General features: G+C 60.2%; 1 protein-coding gene across 7 annotated transcripts in view; it reads left to right on the forward strand.

Annotated features, from left to right (window-relative positions):
• BAIAP2 (BAR/IMD domain containing adaptor protein 2) overlaps positions 1 to 16,532 on the forward strand; it is a 38,097-nt gene that overhangs the window by 18,185 nt on the left and 3,380 nt on the right. The window contains exons 7-14 of one of the 7 annotated variants that reach the window (XM_063409508.1): positions 8,664 to 8,816; positions 10,105 to 10,332; positions 10,947 to 11,148; positions 11,583 to 11,784; positions 11,876 to 11,944; positions 12,120 to 12,282; positions 13,917 to 13,951; positions 14,742 to 15,613. In XM_063409508.1, coding sequence (XP_063265578.1) covers positions 8,664 to 8,816; positions 10,105 to 10,332; positions 10,947 to 11,148; positions 11,583 to 11,784; positions 11,876 to 11,944; positions 12,120 to 12,282; positions 13,917 to 13,951; positions 14,742 to 15,045 — 1,356 coding nt within the window. In that variant the 3' untranslated portion in view covers positions 15,046 to 15,613. The other 6 variants (XM_063409509.1, XM_063409514.1, XM_063409513.1 and 3 more) reach the window with 6 other exon arrangements.

Below are 16,532 nucleotides of genomic sequence, written 5' to 3' on the forward strand. Positions count from 1 at the left end.
AATTCCCGAAGCCAGGAATTGTTAGTCTTGTGTCCAAGGCAGGAGTGTGTGTGCTATGCTGGGGCCAGGGTCTGTTTCTTCACATGTCAGAGGTCTGTGTCTGCTGAAGGAGACCTGGACACTGGTGGCACTTCACTTGTGAGAGTGAATTTGATGGCATTTAGTGGCATTTAGTCTCCAGCAGAGAGTTACAGTGAGGCTTGTGCTGGGGAAGTGACACCCTTAACTGCTCTGAAATTTGGGAAGTGGTGATGTGAATCAGAATAAGGAAGAATGTCACTGAAGGACAAGAAAGCAGCCACCACCATCCGCTGTGGCTTGGCCTGTGGGTCCTGTGTGGAGCCAGAGCTCAGGGGGTGCCGAGGTGGTGGGGATGGAGCAGGGCTGGAGCAGGGCTGGGAGCTCCTGGAGCAGGGCTGGGAGCTGCTGGAGCAGGGCTGGGAGCTCCTGGAGCAGGGCTGGGAGCTGCTGGAGCAGGGCTGGGAGCTCCTGGAGCAGGGCTGGGAGCTGCTGGAGCAGGGCTGGGAGCTGCTGGAGCAGGGCTGGAGCAGGGCTGGGAGCTGCTGGAGCAGGGCTGGGAGCTCCTGGAGCAGGGCTGGGAGCTGCTGGAGCAGGGCTGGGAGCTCCTGGAGCAGGGCTGGGAGCTGCTGGAGCAGGGCTGGGAGCTGCTGGAGCAGGGCTGGAGCAGGGCTGGGAGCTGCTGGAGCAGGGCTGGGAGCTGCTGGAGCAGGGCTGGGAGCTGCTGGAGCAGGGCTGGGAGCTGCTGGAGCAGGGCTGGGAGCTGCTGGAGCAGGGCTGGGAGGTGCCAGCACACTCCAGCCCGCTGTGGTGGGGGCTCTGCTGCGTTCCCAGAGCTGAGCAGCTGAAACCACTTCTGAGCCTGGCTCAGAGACCACAAGTCCCGGCTTTGCGATTCCTGCTGAGCCAGGAAAGCCCTGCAGGGCCCCGAGCCCAGCGTGGGGGGACACGAGGATCAAACCTCTGCTCCCCCACCTGCCAGAGCTGCTGACAGGGAGAACAGAAGGGAATTGCTGCCAAACCCCGGGGCAGGGATCCCCATCCCACGGAGGGGCGGAGGAGGGATCCCATCCCAGCGGGGCTGCAGGGTGGGCTGAGCCCCCGCCAGGCTGTGGCAGGGATGGGGCAGCCCTGCTGGCACAGCTCTCCGGGCAGGGAAACAGGATCAGACGCTCATTCCCTTTAATCTTCCAGCAGTAAGTATTTAGGAAGTGCTTATCTCCGAAAAAGCCTTATGATGGCTTTTGAGCTTACAGAGCTATGAGACCCTTCCAGCTCAGAATATTCTGTGATTCTGTGGCTGCTCTGCTGCACTCGGCGGGGGTTTGCTTTGCCTTAGATCTAAACACAAAGTCAAAATTGCCAAACGCAGCCCAGAGGGCACTTCCCCTCTCTTCTCTGCTGACTGCAGAGCTGGTGGTTCCTCAGCAGAAAAAAAGAGTGTTTGGGGCCACCCTCGGTGCTGTTTTACCTCTGCCTGGGCGTTGGAGAGAGGGGGAGACTGCAGCAAGTGGGTCCAGCCTGAAACTGTGTGGGTGTCGGTGCTGAGGAGAGAGCCTCGGTTTGGGCTTTGGGGAGCTGAAAATGGGCTGTGAGGAGCTGAAAATGGGCTTTGAGGAGGTGAAAATGGGCTTTGAGGAGATGAAACCAGGTTTGAGTGGATCAGGAGCATCTACAGAGCTTTGTGGGGCTCTGTTTTCCTCAGCCTGGTTTGTGGAGCTGGCCCAAAGCCACCCCTGTGGCCACTTGCCAAACCTCTGGTGGTCTCCGGAGCTGCTCAAGCACCTGGGGGTGGCTTTGGGATGCTGAGGCTGCCTGGGGACCACGGACTGGCTGGGCTGACTCCAGGGCTGGCTGGAGTCTCCAGTGGGCTGTGGCTGGTTCCTTCTCTGCTCGTGGGAGAAGCTGCTGTTGGTGGAAGTGTCACCTCCTTCGAGGCAGCAGTAACATCTTGCTCTTCTGAAGGCGCATCCCCGTGGAGCTGCTGGGGCAGCCGCCAGCCAGGAGTCTGATGCTCTGTCATCATCTTCCTTCATATTTAATGCTCCAGGAAGCAGAACTGCTCCTCTCTGCCTCTTCACCACTTGTGGAGTGACCACATCTTGTCATCACCTGCCTCGGTGGGTGAGACACGTGGTGACAGCAGCAGGACTGTCCTGCGGGGACCTCCAGGTTTATGTAACCTTGGTCGGAGTTGGAGCAGGTTTGGGGCCACCCAGGCTCTGCCTTGGCAGAGGACAGCCCCTGTCTGGGCAGGGGCACAGCGTGGCTGTTTCCACACTGCTAAATCCACCAGAGAGCTCAGTACAAACATCTCACCTGTCCAGTTCAGCTGTTCCCCCTTTATAAAGCAGAAATAAATACTGGAGTTCAGCAGGGAGTGCACACAGCAGTGGCTTTGGAGCAGGGGCTTGAGGGGTGTGATGCTCTTGCAGGAGGCTTCTCCTGAGCTGCATCAGGCCCTTGTTGCATGGAGAGAGCTGCTCCAGGCTGGTCTGCAAGCCCCACACCCCCTGGCCACTGTCTCCTGCTGGTTTTGTGGAGCTTTCCAGACAGGGACCAGGGTTGCAGCACCAAGTGGGTGAGGAGTTAGAACACCTCGTGGTTTGCAGCCCAGCCTCACATTGCTCTGAAGCAGTTCCAGGTGCCAGCAGGCTGCAGGAGGGATTTCCCAGCTCCCAAGCCCTGTCTGTCGTGGTCGGCAGCGACGCTGTGGTTGGGGGCTCTTGCTGCTGAGTGTCACATTAAGCCAGGCTTTTGTTCCTTATGAATCAGTCCCGAGCTGCTGTTCCACACAAGGAGAGAGGGCTGAGAGCCTCACGTGGCTCATCTTGCTCGTGGAGTGACTGAGATGGGGCTTGACCTGTGCTGAGAGAGCAAACCAATTCCGCTCACTTCACGTCTCTGATGAAGAAGAATGAAAACAATATTAAGATTAAACAATCACCACGGAAGCTCAAGTGCTGTAATTCCATTAAAGGCTGGTTGTGATCAGGCCGTGAAATCAAGGTCATGATGGGTTTGGGACCTGGATTGAATCAGCAGCTCAGCAATGAAGTTATGTTGGTTCAAAGTATTTATCAAATCATATTAGTGCTGTGAGCAATTGGATTTCTGCATCGGGCTGAGACAAAACTGGCTGTAATTCACCTAAATAGCAGTGCTGGGGCTGGGTGTTTGTCCTAAAAGGCTGTGCCTGACCCAGGTGACAGTGGTGACCCTGGATGGGCAGTGGGGGCCGAGCTCAGCCTCTGCCTTCACCCACCCCTGCTCCCATGTTTTAAGCATTAAATACCACTGTGCCAGATAACCTGTGGGGTTTCATAAACTTTTGTCATTGAAACCTCATTTGGATATTCCCATCAGGAGAAATAATTTTAGGTGTAGGTCAGGAAGCTCCAAACGACAGGGAGTTTGCACAAATCAGGTTACGAGTTTATGTGAAAGTCAAACGGGGAAGGACTCAGAGCTCAGCGGCTCCGGGTGACCCTCTCCAGGTTTGACTGGGATTTAGGCTGAGGGAGGACATGTGTCCAAACCTAGCAAGAGAAGAGGAGCCCCCTCCAGCATCTTAAGAGGCTCCAGGAGAGCTGGAGAGGGACTTTGGACAAGGGATGGAGTGACAGGACAGGGGACTGGCTTCCCACAGCCAGAGGACAGGGTTAGATGGGATACTGGGGAGAAATCCTTCCCTGGGAGGGGGTGAGGCGCTGGCACAGGGTGCCCAGAGAAGCTGTGGCTGCCCCTGGATCCCTGGAAGTGTTCCTGGAAGTGCCTGTGCAGCTCAGGGCTATGTCATGAGTGTTTGGGTACCAAACCTGTGCCCTGAGCTGCTGATCCAGGGTGTTCCTGTACGGAGGCAGGAGGAGGTGCAACGCCTGCAGAGCCGGCTGGAGCCAGCCCCTGCTGCTCTGCTCTCTGAATTTTATGTAACACCACATGTGTGCATGGCTGGGGCCGGGCAGCAGCGGGGCAGGGCTGGGGCTGCTGCAGATGTGACCCTAACGAGGGGAGACAGCCCCTCCCGGGGGAGGGAGCAGCCTGGCGTCCCCGGAGCGCGCGGCTCTCGGGGTTGGCTCCCCAGGCTCCGCTCTGCCTTTGCCATCACCTTAGATAACCATCAGCAGAGCATCCCAGCATCCCCACAGATGGGGGAGGCTGGTGGGCAGCACATCGGGGCCAGAGCCTTCCCTTCTCCTGGCTGGGGGTGCTGGGGCTGTGCAGGGCTCTCCCTGCCTGGTTGTCCCCTGCCTGGGAGATGTGCAGGGCTCTGCTGTGCCTGTGTGGTTCTGGGGGGCTCCTGGGGCTTTGCAGGGTCAGTAGTGTCCCTGCAGAAGGCAGGGAAATGTGTTTGCGGTCCCGCAGTGAGCAGTGGTGGCCATTCCTTGCTGTGGGGCTGTTGTTTAATTTGCCACATTACAGGAGAGGTCGGGTCAGGGCTCGTCCCGAGCTCTGCTCTCCTTCCTGGCTGTGGAAGAGCCTCGGATATCCCCGGGCTGGGATCCAGCCTCCCTCCCTCCCTTGTGGCACACTTGGGTATTGTGTGGGGGCTGCAGGAGCCAGGAGGGGACAATGCCTCCCCCGAGGCTGCTCCAGGGTTGGCCAGCTGCCTGGCAAGGAGCAATTTCTGGGACTGAGGAAAAGCTGCCCGGGCTGAGGATCCCTGGCTGCTTGCTCTGCTCACTCTGCCCGTGCTGTGGTGGGGTTTCAGCAGGTTTGCCTTGAGTCTGTTCCCTGGCTCAGATGCTCTTCCCTTGCTAATCAGCCTAACTCCTTTTTTATCTTATCCCATTTCTAGCTATTCTCCCTCGTGGTTGCCTAAACAAATCCTCCCTTCTCTCTGTGTTTACTCCTTCCAGGTATTTCAGGCTGCTGCATTGATCCAGCACAGTCCTCTCTCTTCCCTGACCTTTCCTTTCTCTTTTCCCACTGCTCTGTGCCGCTGCTCCTGACCTTGGGATGAGAGCTGGACTTGGCACAGCCCCTCCCTCTCTGCATCCCTCTCTGTGCTGGATAGAACCGTGCCTGCCACGGTCTGCCCTTGGCTTTCTGCCCCCAAAACTCCTGCCTGTGCCGTGCTGGTGACCCCAGGGCAGCTCCTGGGGCCGGTCCTTGGCTCAGCCCGGTCAGTGCCAAGCACACTGAGAAGGATCCGTGGTGGTGATTGCTGTGGTGGAGCTCAGCGCTGCCCCTGGCCCGTGCTCCCTGTGTTTGCACGTTCCTGGCTGGGATGGGAGCTCTGATCTCGTTTCCCAGCGAGCTGTGGTTATCAAAGGCTCGGCTGGAGCTCCACCTGCGCTGACAGCAGCGTGTGCTCCTCACAATTCAGGCCTTGACATTTCCCAGCTGCTCTTTGATCTCCCCCCGAGCTGAGCTGTCACCCTGGCGTTGGGGAGGTGGCAGGGCGGCGTGCCCTGGCTTTCTGCGCGGGGCAGCAGCGGCTGCTGGAGCTGGGGCTGGCAGCAGCGCGTTCCCTTTTCATCTGCTCCTGTTCCTAATTCTGCGTCTGGCCCGCGGGGGGGCTCGGTCTGGCTCTGGAGCGGGGGCTGCCCGGCGTGTGCCCGGCTCTGGGGGTGCCTGACTGAGCCCCCACAGCCAGGGGTGCCCCGGGAGCCCCGGCTGTGCCAGCCCGGCCCCGTGGCAGCAGCCTGTGCCAAAGGCTGTGCCAAAGGCTGTGCCAAAGCCGCTGCCCGGCGCCGCCACGTGCTGACACTGCTAATTAGGTCAGCGGCTCCCGGTGAATTGGAAGTGGATGCGGGAGGCAGGGGGGGCGGCACGGGGGAGTTATTTGAGGCCTCTCCAACCTAGAAACCCAGAAAAGATTTTCTGGAGCTGTTGGGTGGCTCTGTTGTGTGCCCTGGCTGTGGGCACAACCACCGCCCTGGCTGCCTCCCTGCCTGCTCGGGTCACACATTGTGTTTCTTTTTCCTCCATCAACTGGGGATTTTATTTAGACGATTCTTAAAATGTGAATTTGAAGCTGACAACCTCAATCAGGGTCTCAGTTTACAATGCAGTGCTTGAGTGGTTCGTGCTTGTCAGTGGGGTCCTGGGGAAGCTGCCAAGCCTGGCAGGGAAGCACTTTCCCCCAGCCCTTACAGGGGTTCAGGTCATGCCAAAGAAAGCCAAACACCATGAGAAAGGTGTGTGGCTGTGGTTCAGAGTGTGGGGTGGCTGAGATTTCCCCCATTTCTGGGGAATGGAGATGAGAGCAGCAGCCCCCAGGACCTCAGGGCTGAAGCCTCACTCCTGGGTAAGGCAGAGCTTTTCCTTGGAGTGCAGTCCCGAGATCTTACACTCTGCTTTGTGTGTTACTTTTCCCCCGTGCATCTGGCATATTTTACAGGCTTTTTTATTTAAATTTGCCTTTCTGGGCGTTATCTGAAAGCCCACTGTCATTCTGAGCAAACCCAAACTGAAAACCACCTCGTGAGCAAGGAGTGTCGCTCGCCATTTTGTGATGGAATAACGTGTAAAATCAAGGCTCTGGATAAATCAATGGCACACGGAGCTTATTTACATAAAGTATATAAAGCTCTGAGTACTAAGTTTAGAGCGTGGGCTCTGTGCTCGCGGAGCGGCGTGTTCCGACTGGCTGAGACAAGCCTTTCCTCGGCACAGGAATGAGCAGGAGCCTTGCAGAACCAGCCTGAGAGCAGGGTGTAAATAAGGCTTGTACCTGTGTTTAAATGCTGGTGAAGGCTGGAGCTCTCCCGCTGCTCAGATCAGGGTTCCTCCCTGTGTTGTGGTGTGCCTGGGCTGGAGCTGTGCCCGCCGTGCCGGGCGCTGCCCGACCCAGGGATGGTGATCCCGCCAGGAACCGCGGCGGGATGGGCCTCGTGCTGCTGAGCCAAATTAGCCAGACCTGAGCTCTTTTCACTGCTCACCTTCTCCTTCTTGATGGCCCAGTTAGTAAATTAGGCAGGATGAGTTTTGGGGGTCTGTGTGTGCTCCTGCTATTTCAGGGTTGTGCTTTCCTTCCCCTCGGATGGAAGCTCCTTGTGGGGCTGCCCGTAGTGCAGCCGGGCTCGGTCCATCCCGGGCACAGCAGGGCTGTGCTGCGGGGCTGGGGACACTCCAGGCTGGCACTGGGGCTCCACTCCCCAGCTGCCATCGCCGCTGCCGGGCTGGTGCCTCTGGGCTCTGTCCCTGCGCTGTTCCCAGGCTAATAATACCCGGGAGGAGGCGGCGTGCTGCCTTCCCGAGCGCATCCTCCTCCAGCCGCCTGCACCGCTCCTCCGGGGCCTTTGTGTGCCTGGGGCTGCCACCACCTCCTCTGTGCCACCTCTGCTGTGCCCGGCCCTCCAAGGGCCATGCCCTGAATTTTTGCTTCGGGGGGATGCCAAAACCTCCATCTCTTCCGCTCGTGTGCCCAGTGGCACCAGCTCGGTTCGCTTCGCTTATTTCTCCTCACGACCACAGGCGTTTGTCCTGGATTTTCTCGTTTTTGGAGGAAAAAAATTCTCTTTGAAATAAGGTTGTTGGTTGCAAACTGGGTTTTTAATCCGTTTCTCACTGACCCCCTTTCCCTCACCCAGGTTGGTGCAATGTGGGGAGACCCAAAACCTGCTGGCTCCAGGACGAGCCTTGCACAGGGTTTGCTCTCAGGGGGTGCTCGGAGCAGGGTGGGAGCCCAGGAGCAGGTCCAGCCCCAAAATAATCCCCCTTTGAAGTCTGGGATGTCACTGAGTCTTGCTCCATTTGTTGGTTTGCTCCATTTTATGTGTCTGCTAATAAATATTGTAGCATGCTAAAAATAACTGATAACCGTGAAGAAGCAGCAAAGCTGCTTTGGGCCCTGAATTTCCAGTTTAATTCCCGTCTCAGAGAAGCTTGGGCTGCCTGAAGCAGGTCCAGCCCTGCCTGGGCTGGGGGTGTTGTGGCTTTCCAGCGTCGTGGTGCCACTGTCCTAGGGAGGAGATGGTGGCACGGAGGTGTCACAGTGTGGGACAGCGATGGGTGAGAGGTGCTGCTCTCAGAGCCTTGGCTGCTCCCCTGGTGCCACACGGCAGGTGGAAGCTGAGAGCATCCAAAGGGATGAAGGGACGAGGAGGTGGCCGGGTCAGGGAGCTGCGGGCACCTGGTGTGTTCTGTGCCCAGGGAGGTGGTGCTGCCCTGTGGTCCCTGGAGTCCCCTGTGCCACCTTCCCATCACTGCCAGTACAGGGTGTGGCACCCGGGAACAGCCAGGGGCTCCTGTGCCGGTGTGTGGCACTGCCCCGGCACCATCTCTGTGGTAAATAGGGACTGGAGGCACTGCTGGTAGTTCTAGGGGCGCTGGTGGCCCTGTGCGTGGCAGGGTCCCTGTGCCACCCCTCGGCAGGGCCCGGGTAGCAGGGGACACACCAGAGCGGGCTGGGAGCCGCACTGCAGGGCCGGGCCGGGCCGGGGGCTGCGGGGGCCATCGGGGCAGCCCCCAGCCCCAGCAGCACCTCCGAGCCCGGGTGGTGAGCGGGCGGCCGCTGGTACAGCTCGTCCCGTGCAGCCCACGGGCTGAGTCAGCGCCTCTGCGTGGGGGGCTGCGATGAGTAAGGGCGGGCTGGGGGGCTGTGCAGGCACACGTGTGTGTCCCGTGCCGGCCCCCGCCCGCCCCGCCGGTGGGCAGCGCCGCCGGCAGCCCCCTCCCTGCTCCTCTCCCTGTTCCAGTACATCGAAGCCATCAGCAACAAGCAAGGGGAGCTGGAAAACTACGTCTCGGATGGCTACAAGACAGCTCTGACGGAAGAGAGGAGACGGTTCTGCTTCCTGGTGGAGAAACAGTGCGCGGTGGCCAAGAGCGCCATCACCTACCACGCCAAGGTGAGTGGGACCCCTGGAGCCGGTCCTGCCTGCCCCATCTCTGGGTGGGTGCTCCCAGCTCAAGCTGCATCCATAGAGCAGCCTGATATCCCAAAAGGCACGGCTGGTGCAGCCCCTGCAGCTCAAGGGGTGATGGACCAGCAGGTGACTCCAGGGAAGGTGCCCCAGCAGGAGCAGCTGCTCCAAATCCCTCCTGCCCATGGCAACTCCACATCCCTCCTGCCCGTGGCTGCCCACATGTCCTGGAGCAGGGCTGGAGTTGCCCCCTGCCCGCCTGGGAGGCTGCAGCACCTGCACGGGTCTGGAGCAGAATTGGTGCAGACGAGGGCTGGGAGCGCCGCGCTGCTCCCGCAGCCTCGTGCTCCCGTTCTGGTTGTTCCCCACCACCGCCCTCCGTGGCTCACAGCAGCCATCTGTCACCGCCACGCTTGGCACTGGAGCAGGAGAGGGAGTTGGGATTAGTCAGCTCTGTCCTGGCACATCCACAGGATGGATCCACGCTTGGCTTGGAGCGTAGTGCAGGAGGGGAAAAGGGAAAAGTACCCCCCAGGGCTGGTGGTCAGCAGGAACGAACCAAAACCTTGCTGCAGCTGCACACAGAGGGTGATTTTGCAGGAGGGACTTTGCAGGTGGCTTGTCCAGAGCATGATGGGTGTCCTGCTAAAAATTCCGTCCTGCTGCTGCCCGTGGCCCCTGCAGGATGCTCCACAGGATCAGGAGACTGGACCCACTGGCTGGTGTCGGGGAAATATGCAGGGACTTTGAAACTGGATATAGGGGGATTTTGATACACAGAACTACATTTTGTCTCCAGATGAGGCAGAGCAGAGACATCAGGTCACCCTTGGCTGTACTGGGGAGTGACCTTGAGGGGATTAGGACATCTCCCCCCCGAGTCACACTGTGGGATGCTGGTACATTCTGTGTGAATAAGTACAAGTTTGGCTCCATCTGTTTCCCCCCAGGTGGCTGCCAGTCCTGCAGGCAGGGAGCAGTGGGGCCTGGAGGCTGTTGGGGCTGAGCACCCAAAGGAAGCAGCTCCTCCCTGGGGATGTGGGGACAGCCTGGAGCACGGGCTGTGCCCTGCCAAGCTTTCAGGAAGGTTTTATTTCTCTCTCCACGTGGGGCCCAGAGCCTGGGAGCAGGATGCCCCTGTGTGTTATCTCAGCCATGCAGAGTCATTGATCAATCCCAGACCAGCTCAGCCCTGAATCCGTGTGGTGCTGCCCAGGGAGGGGGGCAAGCACCTGCCACCCCTGTGCCCTCACGCCTCGTTCTGCTCTTGCAGGGGAAGGAGATGCTGACGCAGAAGCTGCCGCTGTGGCAGCAGTCCTGCTCGGACCCCAACAAGATCCCGGAGCGCGCCATACAGCTGATGCAGCAGATGGCTGCCAGCAGCAATGGCACCATTATGCCCAGCCCTCTGTCCACATCCAAGTCCAACCTCATCATCTCTGACCCCATCCCTGGTGCCAAACCTCTCCCTGTCCCCCCGGAGCTGGCACCTTTTGTAGGAGTAAGTATCTCCGTGGTGGAAGCTGTGCTGCCCTTCTGAGCAAAGCCGGAGGGACGGGCCCAGGCCGGTGTCACCGCTGTCCTCGGCAAGTTGCTCTGGGCTGGACTGTCACTGGTGGCAGGGATGGGCAGCTCCTTGCTGTGCCATCCTGGGATGGGGGAAGGAGCCTGCCTGGGGCAGCCTGTCCCCTCATCCTGCTGGAGTCACGGAGCTCTGGCAGAGCAGGGGCTCCCAGGGGCTGTTTGGGGAGCCCACAAACTGGAGCTGCCTGTCCAGGCTGGTCCCCAGCTGTGGGACTGAACCCAGGTACCCCAGTAACTGCGGGAGAAAGGCCTGGAAGAAGAGGGTGTCCCCCTGATGTGGGGCACCCGCTGAGCAGTAGAGCTCAGCAGGGAATGCAGGGGAGCTGAGAGCAGTGAAATACCATCGAGGTGACCCCACTGCTCCCCCCAGAGCAGTTTGGTTTGGGTGGGAACTGAACCCAACAGGACAAAGCTCTGATTTCCGTGTCCCTGGAGCTGTGTCCCACTGGGGAGCTGCAGGGGGTGCCCCTGGGGCTGCAGGGATGCCCTAATGAAGCCACCCCCGTGTCCCCCTCCCCTCCTGTCTCGTAGCGCATGTCGGCACAGGAGGCCATGCCAGTGATGAACGGAGTCTCGGGCTCTGACAGCGACGGGTACAACCACTGGTCTGAGATGAAGCCAGCACAGCCCAAATCTTTATCTCCTCCCCAGCCTCAGAAGCAGCTGAGTGACTCTTACTCCAATACACTCCCAGTTCGCAAAAACGTGACACCGAAAAACAGCTACGCCTCAGGTGAGGCCCAGCCCCGCTGCCCGGGGCCCTGGAGCTGCCTGGGCACAGGAGAGGTCCAGGGGACCAGCAGGGGGTGGTTCCTGGGGGTCCTGGGGTGGGGGACAGTGACCAGCAGCATCCCTTCGGTGTCCAGTGCTGCTCGTGCCTCTTGGCCTGGCTGTTGGGAAGTGCTGGAGCTGGGCTCTGCCCTGGGGTTTCACAGGATTTCCAGGAGGAAAATCTTGTGGAATATGGCACAGGGAACCTGCTCCCTTTGCCGTGCCTGGTGGGTGATGCCGAGAGTCTGATCCTGCTTATTGAGGGGGAAGGTGTGAGTCACACTGAAGGTTTTAGTGTGACCTAGGCTGAAATAAGGAGGGGTGGGGACCTGTCCTGTGCCTGGGGATGGCCTTGGGGTCAGGATTTGGGGCATCCACCGGTGTCTGTTCCCCCAGCTGAAAACAAGACACTGCCACGCTCCAGCTCCATGGCCGCCGGGCTCGAGAGGAACGGCCGGACGAGGGTGCAGGCGATTTTCTCACACGCTGCCGGGGATAACAGCACCCTCCTGAGCTTCAAGGAGGGGGACCTCATCACACTGCTGGTGCCCGAGGCCCGGGACGGCTGGCACTACGGAGAGAGCGAGAAAACCAAAATGTGAGTGCGCTGGGTGTCCTCGGGAGCAGCCTGGTCTGGATGCTCCGTGGACAAACCCGGGTTTGGCTCCATCCCCGCCTTTGCCTTTCAGGAGGGGCTGGTTTCCTTTCTCCTACACACGGGTCCTTGACAATGATGGCAGCGAGCGCGTCCACACCAGGTAGGGGCGTTGTGTGGGGTGACAGGGAGTCTGTGTCCTTGGGATGGGAATTAGGGATTCTTTAGGAGTTACAGCACAGGGGGTGGTTGCTGTTCTGGGTGGCTTTGGCCATGAGCGGATGGGTGGCCTGGGGGTCTCTGCATGGAGCTGACACCTCTGCTCTGGGGCTCCCCAGCCTGCAGCAAGGGAAGAGCAGCAGCACTGGCAACCTGCTGGACAAGGACGACATCTCCATCCCGCCGCCGGACTACGGCATGGCCTCCCAGGCCTTCCCGGCACAGGGCAGCAACACCTTCAAGCAGCGGCCGTACAGCGTGGCCGTGCCCGCCTTCTCCCAGGTGAGCTTCTCCTGCCAGACCCTCCCGCCCCGGGGGGAACTTTGAGGAATGGGGGGCGCTGGAGCAGCTCCCTGGGGACAGCCCCTGCTGCGGTGGCCGGGGCTCTGCAGCTCCCTGTCCCGCCGGGATGGGATGAGTGGGAGACGTTCCCGGCGTGCTGTGGATGCGTGGGGGTGCCGAGGGCGGCTCTCCAACCTCTCTTCGTTGTTTTAGGACTACCTAATGCCCTATGGGTGTGCAATTAAAGACTATTCCAGTGGCCTCTGCCAAGCACCCTCCGCTCACTACAAGCCTTACACTAGGTCGACAGCTGTAAGTCCGACGCTTGCAATGTTTCCCTTGGGATTTACGGAGGTTTGGCTGTTCTGTGCCTGGTGATCCACGTGCCTTGCCCGGACCCTGCTCCTGCCGAGCGCCTCTCCTGGGGTGAGGGGATGCAGGGAGCCGATGGATGGGGAGGAACGGGCAAGGCACGGGGGGCAGTGGCACAAAACGGCCCCGTAAACCCCCAAAGGACAACACTTGCCGACTCCATGGGAGTCTCCCACCAGAAACAGGCTGCTCACAGGCAGCTGGAAGTGTTTTCTCTGGCACGTGCTAATTCAAGCCGGTGACAGTCCCGTAGGGACACTGGGGCAGATCCTGGACAGGATTCCAGAGTGTCCAAAGCAAGCCCAGGGCTTCTTGGATAACGAGCCAGGGAGGATGCACGAGCAGATGGGAGCAGCCTAACCCAGGAGCTACTGGTGTGGAGTGGAGCTCTCCCACCAGAATGAGCACAGCGGGATGAGCCATGCTGGCATCATGTGCTGGCTGATGGGGAGAGGATGAGGAGGGAGAGAGAAGGGCCGGCAGCACTGACAGAGCACATCAGCTAGGATCTGGTCCTCTCTGCAGGGACAGGAAGCACAGTCCCACTTCTTGCTGTTCTGTCGGGGGTTTCCAGCAGGATTTGCTGCTGGAATTGGTATTTTGTGGCTGGGAGCATTCCTGGGAAGGTGGGAATGTGGGTCTCTGGTCACTGCTGCATGGCCAGCTCAAAGGCCAGAGACTCCCCTCTTTCCTGGAGCGGTCCCATGTCTGTCCTGGAGAGCAGAGCTGCAGTCCCGGGGCAGGCCCTTGCTCAAGGAGGGATGTCCTTGAGGGATGTTCTCGGGCCTGGTCCCCGTCTGCCCCTCGGTCCCTCCCTGCAAACCCTACTCAGCACCGGCTAAAGGAGAAAATGGTCCAAAACCCTGTGGGTTTCTGGTGGGAGTGAATACAGGCGACCCCTCTTTCCACAGAACATTTCACTGGTGTCTCTCAGTCGTGCAGTCTCTTTCCAACAGTCTCAGCATCTCAGCAGCAGCCAGAGCTCTGTTCCTCAGAGGGGCTGGGCAGGGCAGAGCAGGGCTCTTCCAGCAGTCACCTTTCCATGTCTGGCCAGATAAATTCTACAGAGAGTGGTACAACTTCACTCCCTGCTGTCTGAATCCCACTGCAATCATCTCCATATGTCCCTTTCCTCTCCAAATGCATCAGCTCTTGGCCCTGGGTCCTGATGCACTTTGGTTTGTTTATGTGACCCTCCGGTGGCTCCTGGGCAGGCGCAGCCCACACGTCCCTCACTGTGCCTCCTCCCCTCCTCTCCACAGGGTCTCGATGACTACGGGACGAGGTCTGTCAGCAGGTAAGATGTCACCTTCCTGTCACATTCCCTGCGAACTCTTGGTGTTGTCTGTGGGGCTGTGTCCCCACAGGGGTCCCTGCATGGGCTCCCCGGGGACTGGCAGTGGCTGGGATGGGGCCAGGTCTCATTTGTGAGAGGGGGGGGGCCAGGGAGGGCAGGTCCCAGGGCCAGCCTGGTGTCCCCAGCCTCGTGCTCCTCCAGAGTCGCGTCTCCCGCCCTCCTCCGGGCTCACACCTGGATAGTGAAGTCACGGAGAGCCCCCGCTCCGGGGTCTTTCCCCGGCACCTTCTCCGTGCCTGCTGCCCTGGAGCTGCCCTGTCCCGCTCCTGGGGCTGAGGCCGGGCCGTGCTGGGTGGAGCTGGCTGCCGGTGGTGCCGGGTGCCTGAGGGGAGCTGGGCTCCCGGCTCGGTGCTGCCCCGCGGCCACTCGGGCATCTCTGTGCTTTGTTCCGCAGCGGCAGTGGCAGTTTGGTATCAACGGTGTGAGGACACCTGGGCTCGCAGCGGCCCCTTGCTGCTTGGAAGAGCTTTCTGCTTCTTTCCCTCCTTTTTTTTCCCTTCCCTTTCGTTTCTCTTTCTCTACTTCTTTTGGATTTGAAACTCTTGTGATCTTCAAGGAAACCATGGTGCTTCTCACCCCTCCCTGGTGTTCACAGTGCCCTTGTTTCTGAAGCCTTTTTGGAGCAGAAACTGCCGCCAGGTCTGTGCTCACAGCCCAGGTGCAGTTGTCACTTAGTGGGACCCGGTGTTTGTCCTCCCGTGTGATGTTAGCGATGCACTGTCCCCCCCAGGGGCCGCGCCGGCCGCCCCGCACGAGCCTGGACCAAACTCCCAGACCGGATCACATATGCATGGCCTCTGGTGTCCGTACTGTTACTGAGCATCCGGGATGCCCGCGCCCGGGATGCCGTTCCCGGAGGGGCGGCAGCGTCCCCGCGCCTCCCCCTGGGCCCGATCCGCTTCCATCCCACCGCGGTGGCTTTGGGAGAAGCGGATGGCACAGAGCTCCCGCCCCGGGGAAAGGGCTGCTTCTGGGCTGGGGCCCCGCCGGCCGCGGGAACCCCCCCGGAAGGGTTACTCCTGGTTGTTTTATAAATATATATATATATATTTTTTGTAGCAAGGTATTGTTACCTCACGTTAGGGCTGGGGCTCCGAGGACTGCTCGCATCCCCAAACCAGGCTTGAGCGAGGCAGCCTCGGCCCTTGGCAGTGCCCGGGGGGCTCCCAGCCCGCCCTGGGGGTCCCGCTCCCGCACTAGCCCGGCCGTAGCCCTCCCAGTGCCCGTGGCCGTCTCCACTGCAAAGCTGTTCACGCTTTTTTCTGATGTGATTTTTAAGACCTCTGACATTGCCTGTTTACTGGGACATTGCTGGCAATAGACACCCCCCCCCGGACCAGTTTTTTGGGTTATCTCCTCGCCTACGGGCACACTGTTCTGAGCCCCTCCTGCATCGATGTCCGAATTTTGCTAAGGATTTTTAACCCTGGATATTTCACGATGAATGACTGAATGTAGAGGGGGGAAAAAAAACCACGAACCCAGCCTAGCAAAGCCTGTGTGGAGATTGTAAAGTGCTGAAAAACCTTTTTTTAAAAGCCAGAGAGAATTGTGCCCTGTACTGAGTTATTGTTTGAATAAAAGTTTTATTTATTGCATTGAGCTGGGCCTCGGTGTCTTTTTCGGCTGCCGTGCCTGCGTGCTGCCCTCACCGCCCGCATCGCCACCGCGCATTCCCGGGCCGTGTTTTTGTCCCCTGCTCCGTCCCTGGGGACGCTGCCTGTGCCCCGCCGGCACTAAACAGCTTCGCTGGGCGGGAGCAGCGACAGCTGCTTTAGAGCCGTGTCCCCTCTCCCCGAGCATCCCAGGGGTGATGCCGCTCTGCTCCGCATGCCAAGGCTCCGGCTGCGCTTTCCCGGCGCTGGGAAAGCGGCGGTGGCCGGCGCGGGGGGAAGGAAACCCCCCCTCCCTTCCGCAGCCCCCGCCGTGCCCGGCCGCTGCGCTCCCACAGCTCCCGGCTGGCCGTGCCCTTCCTTCCCCTCCTCACAGCACCAGCGGCTCAATAAACACGACTTTTCCTCCTTTCTCTTCTTTTTCCTCCTGTCTCCTCTGCCTGCCGGCGCTGCGTGCGGGATGGCCAGCGGGCTCTCGGGCCGGGTGGCCACCGGCTCGTGGCCTTAATCTCTCCTTAACCACGACCTTCTGTTCCATCAAGCGTCCCGGTGTCCTCCAACCTGCCTTCTGTTTCCCTTGCAGCCCCGATGTTGAAGTGGCCAGGTTTTGAGGTGCCCCTGCCCGTAGTTAGTAAGTGACGCTGTCGCGGGGCCGAGCCCTGGGTGCGCTGGGCAGCGGGGGCTGCGCGGGGACGGTGCCACCGCTCTGCTTCCCGCTGCACCCGGCCGAGTGTCCCCTCCCTCAGGCACCGCTTGTCCCCGTCCCGCTGGCGGGAGCTCCGGGGCTCCCTGGCCGCCTCTGCTGCTGCCCCGCTGCCGCGGCTGCGCTTGCCGGGGTGCTGAGCTGCTCCTGCGCTTCCCCGCTGCCCGTGACCGGCTCTTGGGTTGTAGGTGTCCGGTGTCCTCCG

Source organism: Prinia subflava, chromosome 12 (assembly GCF_021018805.1).
Source record: "Prinia subflava isolate CZ2003 ecotype Zambia chromosome 12, Cam_Psub_1.2, whole genome shotgun sequence".
Taxonomy (NCBI): domain Eukaryota; kingdom Metazoa; phylum Chordata; class Aves; order Passeriformes; family Cisticolidae; genus Prinia; species Prinia subflava.